Below are 11,457 nucleotides of genomic sequence, written 5' to 3'. Positions count from 1 at the left end.
TTAAAAATAATGTAACCCACTTAGAGGTAGGATATGGACCCCACTTTTCATTCACTGATCTTTAGACAGGTTTTCATTTAGTGTTGCTTGTTAAAATGAGTACTTTGTAATTTATATGCATTAATTTTAAGGTTATTTTTAACTGCCTCAATTTAGAGGGTTTTATTTGGAAGTTGGCTATTGATGTTAATAAAGTTCAAATTATAGTATACATGTATTTAACATAAAATACACATCTAGAGAATAATTTGCAGCAGACCTTACATTTCATTTAGCTGAGCCAGAAATCATCATAACTCTTATTCTATTTGGGTGCAAATGTTACAGGAAATAAAAATTGGTAAGATACTCTATAGAAGATGTAAAATGTACATAGCTTTTTCAAGAATTAGCAATGATTTGTACAAAACTATAGGATAATTCGATGTTTAAATTGTCAAACTTAAATGTTTCCATAGATTTAATGAGAAAATCCAAATTCCACAGTCTGAAATCATCTCTTTTTAGGAACTTTAATTTCCTACATTTCAGTAACAGCGAGCATTCATACCAGTAGTTCTTTTTTAAAATATATTTTTATTGATTTCAGAGAGGACGGGAGAGGGAGAGAGAGAAACATCAATGAGGAGAGAGAATCATTGAAGAGCTGCCTCCTGCATGCCCCCCACTGGGGATGGAGCCTGCAACCCGGGCATATGCCCTTGACTGGAATCAAGACGGGGACCCATCAGTTCACAGGCCGACACTCTATCCACTGAGTCAAACCGGCTTGGGCAGCATTCATAATTCTTACAAAATTTTTAAGTTAACATTTCAACAAGTATGCCTCTCCATTAAAAATCTAGATGTATTTGAACATACTGACTCTTTCACAGAGTTACAGCCTCTTCGTTTCGTGTATATTAATAGTCTCTGCAGATTTGTTGGAAACTGAATTTCTGTTCTTCATCAGCCTCTGATTTGGATGGCTAGGCTGGTTTCATTTGAAAGCAAGCTCCTCCTGGCCTTGGAAGAGGTTTGGCTCCCCCGCACTTAATAAGTTCAGTAAACCCTGAAAAGCCATCAGAACCCCAAAGATGATAGCCAGAGTGGATAAAAAACACAGAATCCACTCTCGGTTTATATTCAGGCAGAAATCAAAGGCCAAAAGGAAGGAAGTAAATGTATAGTCAGGATCGGTGTCCACATAACATTTCCACAGTGCTTGGAGCTCAGGGCTATACAGTCAATAGTTATGTTGGTAATAACACCTAGTCATACTATTGATATATTACTAGTTCCTCCCTCACAATAATTAATTTGATACAAATACCCAGAGAACGTTGTTGCATATTGATTTTCCGCGTTGCAATTTCATTCTCACATTATTCAGGAAAGTATGTAGATAGTAGGTTGTATCTCATTATTATCCTGTATTAGAAGGGAAACGGGTGGGATATGGAAGAGTTGAAAACATTCTTGAACAAATGTTGAGGTGAAGAATATATTTTGTTAAATTTGATTTGGAATCTTGGGTCACAAAAACTTCATCCTGCAGTTTCTTTGCTGAGTATGTGCAGATGATGTTGTAAACAGCACAGTGTTAAGGAGTTGGTGTTGCGGTGTGACTTGTGTGCCTTCAGCTGTCCTTGCTGTAGCAGAGATTAGCTGATGGTCTTCACATTGGAATGCACGCTCTAGAAAATTCCAGAGTGGGCACCCAATTGGACTATGCTTTTGTATTAACATATTTATTTGTGGTCAGACTCCAAACATCCATTCATTTAGCAAAGTGTCAAAAATCTAGATGAGCCAAAGATCTTATGAAGACTGTAGTTAACTGATTTGGGATGGTAGCAACAGAATAGCCTGCTTATGAATGGAGTGATTTCTCCCCATGTAACAACTGTTAACTTCCATATATACATGACAGCATTCATTTGTTTACTTACTCAATTACTCCCAAATATGACAGAATGCCTACTGTGTGCTATGTACTTTGCTGGGCTTGGGGATTCAGAGATAGCATCAACACCAGTCCCTGATCTCAGGTTTCTTCCAAACCAAAGGAGGGGTCAGATCTGCTGTAATGCAGCAGGAATACTGTACTCCTGGTCTACACAAAATACCATCCAATGAGGTTTATATAACCAAGTGCGCTTTAGCCAATGTTAATTCAATCAGTGTCATTGGAAAATAACGGTATTTTATTTTGGTACATATGCAGTATAACATAAAAGAATGAAATGTCTTTTCAAACTACCTAAGAAGTCAGCTTGCAATTTTTTATTTTTTATATGAAATTTTTCCTCTGATGGCAATCATAGATGTTGTTTATGAAGAAGTTCCTAGCACCTTTCTCTAAACAAGTAAGGTTATAGACTTACCTTGAAATGATAGATACTTGCTTTAATTGATCCCTGCTATAAAATCAGTTTTGCAACGATACTTAGTTCCAGTTGATTTTTTTAGTTCATCATCTTAATTAAGTTTGGCCTCCCTTCAACCTTTCAGCTTTATTGGTAACTGTTACTTTTCAGCAATTTCAAAGAGATTACATTTTTAAATGATTTTTTAAAAACCTCCCTGGTAATGGTCATTAACCTTACACACAGCAGATATTGTACTTGTGTATAATTAAAGGGACCAAACATGAAGTTTTTTTCAGCAGCCCATAGTCCCCAGAAGCCAGTAGAACTTTTATCTCTAGGTTTTTTTAAATTAGACCCATGGCTTAAAGCTAAGCAATATAGATTAGGGAAATGGTGATTTGGGCAAAATGTTACCTACTCAAAAATATAAGTGGCAGCACTTTCTTGCAAACCCAGACTAAGTTTTGCGTATCTGTTCTGAATAACTTTGGTGAAATTAAGTGATTTGAAATTGGATGCAGTCAGGTAAGCTGGCGAGGCAGCTCAAAGCTGTGGCAGGTCAAGGAAATCACGTGAAGCGGAGTCATCCTCATTTCAATCCCCCTCATTGTAGACACACCAGCACCATTGGACTCGGAGCATGGCTGCACCTTGTTATATATGTAGAAGTTTTAAAATCAATTTGATTTTCACTGGTATGATTCTCTAGTGTACTTAATATGCTATGGATGGGTTTCTGAGAATAGTAAGAAGCAGTTACACTTCTCATGAATATATAGCAGATGAGGCACACTGATTTATTATTCCATTCTATTTTAGAACATGCTTATGATTTTTTTTAAAAAAAAGAACAAGAAAATTTCTATAAAGCACAGACTAGTATATCTGTGTTTTAACTCTCTCACTAGGTGACTTTGGGTACACCCTTTAACTACTTTGTGCCTCAGTTTATCCACCTGTAAAATTTGATAAAACCTCCCACCTCTAAATTACTGCTGACATTTTTATGAGCAATGAATTTTGAGGCCTTTTAATATATGTATATATGTATTCAAAATTAAATAATCTCCACATTTCCAATATCAGTTTCTTTTCATTTATAAAAAATGGTCCTTCTTATGATTTAAAATATTTTATATGAAACTCAAGGAGATGAAGGACGATGAAGAACTCCCCAGGAAAAAAAAATTAAATGGTGTGAATTGACAACACAAGTTCTAAACCTCAAAAGAATTCTAAATGAACTCACAATTCACTAATCAAAGATATTTGATATACTGATTCAAGAAGCAATGCATTTGCAACTCACAATAAATTTTGGTCATGAACTGTAAAACTTGTTAATTTACTATAACCCCGCCAGTACAAACCTTGCTCCTGTTCCCCTTTTTCACTAATGGAGTTAATATTTCGTTAGTGCATTCTCTAACGTACCTTCCCCAGTGATACTGTGTGTGTGTTTTTCCCCCTCTTCTGTTCTCTGACCTCACCAAAGTGCCAGATGTCAAGGGGAAGAGTTGAATGTACAATTTAACACCAAGAAGTTAGCAGAAGTCCATATCTCACTGATAGAGAAGGAAATTATTTAACCTTGCTTTCTGGGTGATTGACTTTTTTAAAATGCTGTAATCCAAAGGGTTCCTAAAAACCTCTCTAAAGCGTATGTGGTGCTGAATTTTGGTTACTGTGAAATGTCCTAGCTACACTAACTGTAGATTAACTTTGACCCCACCCAAATTATAAGATAGGTTTTTAGGGGAAGAGAAAATAAAAATTCCAGAAAATCTAATAAATTAAGGCCAGGTTATAAAACTAAAATTCATAGTTTATTTAGGAATTCTAAATAGAGGCCAGGCCCTGTGCCCAGGCTGTTGGAAGGGGAGATGGCAGAACCTCAGCCCAGCCCCGAGGGCATGCCAATGCATTGGGGACTATGGGCAGAGACGGGAGCCTGACTAGCAGATCATGTAGGGCCTGCTCGCCTCACCAGAGCACATGAGTCCCCACCGTCTATGGAAGCATCTGGATGTTCAACTGAAAGTTTTTATTCTGCATCCCAATGTTAGAGTACATGTGTATCTCATCTATAGACACAGTCCCAAAACAAAATAGCTTCATTGACTAAATTTACCCTTGAGTGTACAATTAAATAAAAACACTCTCTTTCTAGAAAAGGAAATGTTTTCTCCAAAAGTTTCATCAAGTGTGGACGACAGTTGTGCTGGGGGAACATAGAGGACCTTTCGGTGATGAGCAATCTGCTCGCCTCCGGGGCAGCGCCTCTGGATGCTGGTTGGAAGTCAGGAGAGAAGTTAACAGGGAAACAGCCACGACAAGGAGTAGGAGACCACGTGGGGGTGAAAGGAGAAGGAAGGAGAGAGAATGTATTTTCACAGACAGGATGGATGAATGCCAGAGTTTATACTTTTCATCCTGTACACATCCAGGGAACAATATTTAAATGATCTTATGTATTGAATTCGAGTTTAATTTAATCAGTTCTTCCTCCTGTCCCATGACCACCAAGAGAACATCTGACCTATTCGTTTGGCTCTTAAAATTAAATGAGCTCTAAAAATGCCAGGTATTGGCCTGGCCGGTTTGGCTCGGTGGATAGAGCGTCGGCCTGCGGACTCAAGGGTCCTGGGTTCAATTCTGGTCACGGGCATGTACCTTGGTTGCGGGCACATCCCTGGTGGGGAGTGTGCGGGAGGCAGCTGATCGATGTTTCTCTCTTATCGATGTTTCTGGCTCTCTATCCCTCTCCCTTCCTCTCTGTAGAAAATCAATGAAATACATTTTTTTAAAAAAAGGGGAAATAAATAAATAAAAATGCCAGATATTTTCTTCTGGTGGAAGCAACAACAGACATATACATTAATATTTCCATGTCTTGGTTAAAATGCAGTGCTGCGGTTTTATCTCTGAAAGAAATTTCAAAATGTCAAATAGGCATAAAACGTGAAACATCACACACTTCCCCAGTAAACTGAAAATAGATGACAAGCCTTAGAATATACAAATGGATCAAAGTGTGCTTTTTCATTTCTAGGAATGAGTTAGTCCTTAAAGACCCCTTATGACTATTGAGGATTTGTGATAGCATTCATGTGTATTCCTTTCACAAACCCGATTGAATTAAGTGCAAACGGTATTTGTTAAAAGTGTCTGTACTCCTGCCTGGGGTAGAGGTGATGGAGGTTACCTGTAGGGCAGGATCTTCCTGGCCTGAGAAAGCAGGTTTTCTCGCTGGGGAAGACTAGACTTGTATCTGTTGTAACATACCAGGCTCTTGGGTACAAAGTGGCCCAGTAAAGACAATCAGCACCTAGAACTTCAACCAGGGAAGGAATGGATCAGCAGCATTTGCAGAAGCTGGAAAAGGCTTTATGATTTTGGATGGATTGGGAGGAGAGGGGTCTGGGAAACTTAGGCAAGAGAAACAATGTAAGGTAGAACCAGCAAGTACAAGAAATAAAGGCCCAACTAGAATAAAGGGTTTGTGTTAGATGATAGAAAAAGCTCAGCTCAGCCCATGGGACAAGGTTAAGAGAAAACCTGATGGCTCAGAAGGAAGAATTTAGAGTGGATTCTGTGGTGTCAACCATGGGAGCCATTGCAGGTTCTTGAGCAGAGCTGTGCCACAATTTTTAAGAGAAAGTAATTACTCTTCTGCTTTGAAAAGTGGTGCTGATGAATCTATTGGCTGTCTTGTTTATTGTTTTTGTGTCTCCCTTTATTTTTTAAAAATGTGTTTTTATTGATTTTTAGAGAGAGAGGAAGGGAGAGGGATAGAGAGATAAAAAACATCGATGAGAGAGGAATATCATTGACCGGCTGCCTCCTGCATGCCCCCTTCTGGTGACTGAACTCACAACCTGAGCCTGTGCCATGACCAGGAATCGAACCGGAGACCTCTTGGTGCCTGGGTAGATGCTCAACCACTGAGCCACACTGTCCAGGCTTTTTTTCTCCCTTTATTTTTTTTATATAGTTTATTGATTTTTTTACAGTGAGGAAGGGAGAGGGATAAAGAGTTAGAAACATTGATGAGAGAGAAACATCAATCAGCTGCCTCCTGCACACGCCCTACTGGGGATGTGCCTGCAACCAAGGTACATGCGCTTGACCGGAATCGAACCTGGGACCCTTCAGTCCTCAGGCCGACGCTCTATCCACTGAGCCAAACCAGTCAGGGCTTTTTCTCCCTTTAGATACTTCAGTCTCTTCATCTGATATTTACTGCTCATGTCTACTTCAGTGTGGCGTTTTCTCACATCCATCCCTCTTGTACTTCCATTTTCTGATGGCCGTGTGAGGGCAGAATGAAGGGTGGGGTGGAACATTCACCTGGAATGTGGGACCACCTGGTGCTGGGGAGACCAGGGAAGCAGGAACCACGTGACTCCTGGTCCTCTGGCCTCTGCGGCACTTGGCAGAGATGCAATTTCTCTGATGTGACATGTCGCTGCCTCTCCCCTCGGGGCGAGCGGCACTGACAGGCAGTGATGCCGTCCCATTGAAGAACGTGCCCTTGTGGAGTGCTGGTGCCGACGGAGCCCTGAGGAGCAGCACCGGTCACCTCCATGCGCAGGTGCATCTTATGCCATAAGTACCCACTGCTCTCCGACTGTGCGCCACCCAACTGTGTTCTTTCACGGTCTGACGTGAAATATATCTTAAGACCTGCTTCTAAGAAGGATGTTCCTTCGCGCGATAATTTTCTCTCCCATAACTCTACACAATTAAGATCACTATGGCCCTCCAACCCTGCCTTTGGTAACTTTTAAAAGGGGGAATATAGTGGGAAGAAAAGAAAGCATTTTATTTTGGGATGTCTCCAAAGCCATTCATTAATTTTGGAAAAGTAAAATGCACTTAACCTGATGGAATATTTATAAAAATATTGGAAGCTCACTGTCAACTAAATCTCATTTATTTAATCTAGTATTAGACTGCCTTTTTTTGTTAACCAGATGGAAAACATTAGCAGTAATAGTGAACAAACATATCCCGGCTCCCAGCGGTCATTTTTAACCACCATTAACAATCTGGTTTTTACAGATTAGTAATATGCAAAAGGCAGTGGTCCAGATACACAAAAGGCAGCTGAAGCGTCTGTGTGCCTTACTTACTAGCATTGAACTATTTTTAAAAACCCTTTGTATGTGAAACATTCGATCTAAGCTCAAAATTGGCAGATTTTACCCAGAAGTTGGAATATGATATCTCTTTGAAATAGACACTGATGTAAAATATTAATAAACCCTCCACAAAGCTGATGAAAAGAAAAGCTTATTATTAATGTCATCAGTAGATTTGCCTGTGGTTCATATAGTTTCCATTTACTAGCCATTTGTTTAATGGTTTCATACCTATGTAAGCCACCTAATTGTGAAGTAGGAAAGAAGTGCATTTTAACACGTTATATTTTAACTTTTAAATTCAATTACCTAATTGAAATGTAATACAAAATAAACAGCTCACAAAATACGCTATTGGAGCAAAAAGAATCTGGTGTAAAATGGGAGAAGGACTTGACTTCTAGAGTTGCCTGTTCAGAAACAAACTATCTCATTTAAACCGAGTGTTGAGTGTTGCAGGGTTTATTCAGCCCTGTAAATGGATGCAGAGGTCTGTGCATTCTTGTTTCTTCTCTTGTTCAGACTCAAGACTGAGTATGAACCGTCTGTTTGCCTAGAGCAAACATAGTCAAAACTGCACGTATTATGCACTTATCTTCCTTTCAAAATACCGTTACACCTGGTTTACGTATTTATGATTTGCTATCCACCTCCATGTTACTCTTGTTTTAGACACTAGTATTTTATAGGAATTGCATTGAGGTCTATTTTTAGAATGCTTCACAGAAATTTCCTCATATTTTGTTATATGGAGAAGAAAGCCAAAGTTTGAACATTCAGAAGCCTATAGAGAGAGGCCATGTCGAAGATGAGAGTGGGAATGAGATTGTGCAAGTATGCTGGCTAGTTACTAGAGAAAATGCCCACGTTACGGAACTCGTGGTTGCCAACGATATTCTTGTCCCACTGATGGGGAGCGGGAAACACCTTCTCATAACTATGTAGGGGTGTAAGAATATTTGCATAGATTATATTTACATATATGTATTTACATACACTCACCTGTACGCATACACACATACCAGCACACACATACTCCCAACAGTCTTCAGGTGGACTGCAGCATCGCCATTTATAAGATCCTGCTAAGGGTTTTCCCGTCTATCCTGGTACTGACCTGTCTCCCTGCCACTTTGGGGAGAAATTCTGTGTCCCTCCTTGTAGGAATTTTTTTTTTAAATATATTTTATTGAGTTTTTACAGAGAGGAAAGGAGAGAGATAGAGAGTTAGAAACATCGATGAGAGAGAAACATCGACCAGCTGCCTCCTGCACACTCCCCACTGGGGATGTGCCCGCAACCAAGGTATATGCCCTTGACCGGAATCGAACCTGGGACCTTTCAGTCCACAGGCCGACGCTCTATCCACTGAGCCAAACCGGTTTCGGCTCCTTGTAGGAATTTTTACCTTGACAGTGAAATCTCCCAGTGTCCCTACAAGTGCCCAGGGCCATTACATTCCATTTCTTCCTGAGGAAGGGAAATGAGTAAATAGTGAGGAGAGAATTGAAATGATGCATTCTAGCCCGGGTCATAATTTAAAATTTACAACCTCCCGAGGTTCCTTTCAGTGACAACTGAAAACACTTTATTGAATACCTGCTATATGTGCAGCACTGTGCTAGGCACTGGCCATGCAGGAAAGACAGAGCCTACCTCCAAGTAGCACGCCATCTAGTGGGTGAATTAGGCAAGTAAGTGAACAGCTTCCAGGGACACAGGAGGCGAACTAGGGGGACAAAAATCCATGAAACTTCAGAGTACTTTTGTCTGTACTCACCTCTTTGGAAAGCATATCACATTTTATTTTATTTTTTAAAAAATATATTTTATTGATTTTTTACAGAGAGGAAGGGACAGGGGTAGAGAGTTAGAAACATCGATGAGAGAGAAACATCTATCAGCTGCCTCCTGCACACCCCCTACCGGAGATGTGCCCGCAACCAGGGTACATGCCCTTAACCGGAATAGAACCTGGGACCTTTCAGTCTGCAGGCCAACGCTCTATCCACTGAGCCAAGCCAGTCAGGGCTCATATCACATTTTATATATAGTTGCAGGTAGCTGATTGAAATTTGAAAAAAAAAAAAAATCTGGTTAGCTGAATGATTTAGTTTATTTATAATTTCTGGATTGTATAGACTGAATTTATGAATGTAGATAAATACATCTTCTTTATCTTGCCTTCATTCTGGTTGGCATTTAAGCAAAATAGGTAAGAAAAACAAGCTAACTGTTACCCACAATATAGTCTTTATTGGTTAAAGGCAAGTAGTTAAGACATTATCAGCAAGCATGTGACTAATACAAAGTAATATAAGATAACTAGTCTCTGTTTTAGGTTGATTTAAAAAAAAAACACAAAACCCTATCCCTTATTAGGAAATTGTTCCAGGCTTGTAAATTCTCTCTCTAGGACAACGGAAGCCGCCTCCCACTGCTTTTCCACTGTCCCAAACATTGGTGGCTCCCGATGGCAGGAGGCTTCTGCTTCCACGGTCTGGGGGCCTTCCAATAGTCAGCAGACTTCTTCACGCTTCTGAAGGGAGAGGCACTCTGATCAGCCTTCTTCCAGAAATGTTGACTGCTCAACTGCCTCTCTTGCTGGTTCTAACAATGACCTTCGTTGTAAAGGAGGGGTCGTACCGGGGCGGGGAGAGGGGCTCACTCAGGAATCTACTTTCACGGAGCTGCCAGCACAGGCCCCATAGGCTGTGCCCGCATTCTCTCTAGCTCCCCCCTGCTTCTGGGGAATTGAACGTGAGCAAATGAGGACATTTGGTTCTGAGGACTTCCAGTTTCAAGTTATAGTAAATAATAAGCTCTTTTGTAGACACTGAAACAAAATGAAGAGAAGAACGTTCAGAAAATAGCCCACTCAAAACTAATATTTTTCTCCTTTTTTTTTTTTTAAAGGTGAACACACTCAAGAAACAAATTCACCTCATTCTCTCAAAAAGGATGTAGAAAATATGGGGAAAGGTAAAGAAAAGTTTTAATTCTGTGGAACTTCTCTTCGCTTTAAAAGACTTATAGAGATAATAGGAGGATATTTTTGTTCTACGCCGTATTTTAAGCTTGACAAGCAACATATGAATAATATATGGACCATTGGGTGGATATAATTGAGATTAATGCATACATATCAATCAATACATGACACTGTAATATAATACTTTAAAATAATATATTACATTGATTTATATTCATGGATTTCTGCACAAAATCTATCCTATGTCTATGCAACACTTTTTAAACTGGTAAAATATTTCGTCTTCTAATAATAAATTGCCATATATAACAGTTCTCTGGAGAGTTATTTATAAAGATTAGTAAAATGACTCTTCCTTTTTTCTTTATTAGAAGAACTTCAGAAGGTTTTATTTGAACAAATAGATTTACGGAGACGACTGGAACAAGAATTCCAAGTGTTAAAAGGAAATACATCTTTCCCAGTATTCAGTAAGAAATCACTTTTATTTCATTGCATTATGAAATTTGATGACATTCCTATTATTAGGCTAAAGAATATGCTTCTGAGGATTAGGTGACTGTGTAAGTGCTGCTCAGTCTTCCTGTGATCTCCATGTAAATATTAGGAAATATTAGTCTCTTATTTATGCTTTGAATCAGCTCACAGATGAAATTTCAGAGAAGAACGCTTGGTATTTATTGCAGCAGTTTATGTGTATCTGTATGTATGTATTGTGTATATTTAAAATATGTATGCAAACCTACCATTAAATGTGTAGATATATTTAAATATTCAGAAATATTTAGGATGTATTTATTTTTAAAATATATTTTATTGATTTCAGAGAGGAAGGGTAAGGGAGAGAGAGATAGAAACATCAGTGATGAGAGAGAATCATTGATCGGCTGCCTCCTGCATGCCCCACACTGGGCATGTGCCCTGACTGGGATTCGAACTGTGACCTCCTGGTTCATAGGTCAACACTCAG

The 11,457-nt window shown here is 39.3% G+C and overlaps 1 protein-coding gene across 1 annotated transcript in view; it reads left to right on the top strand.

Moving 5' to 3' along the window:
* SKOR2 (SKI family transcriptional corepressor 2) overlaps positions 1-11,457 on the top strand; it is a gene marked incomplete at both ends in the record, with an annotated part of 33,963 nt that overhangs the window by 6,116 nt on the left and 16,390 nt on the right. The window contains 2 exons of the mRNA XM_081096924.1: positions 10,412-10,477; positions 10,859-10,957. Coding sequence (XP_080953050.1) covers positions 10,412-10,477; positions 10,859-10,957 — 165 coding nt within the window. The remainder of the gene's footprint in view (positions 1-10,411; positions 10,478-10,858; positions 10,958-11,457) is intronic.

The sequence above is a fragment of the Myotis nattereri genome (genome assembly GCF_964212035.1).
Source record: "Myotis nattereri genome assembly, chromosome: 8".
Lineage (NCBI taxonomy): Eukaryota > Metazoa > Chordata > Mammalia > Chiroptera > Vespertilionidae > Myotis > Myotis nattereri.
This window is presented reverse-complemented; position numbering and strand designations above follow the sequence as displayed.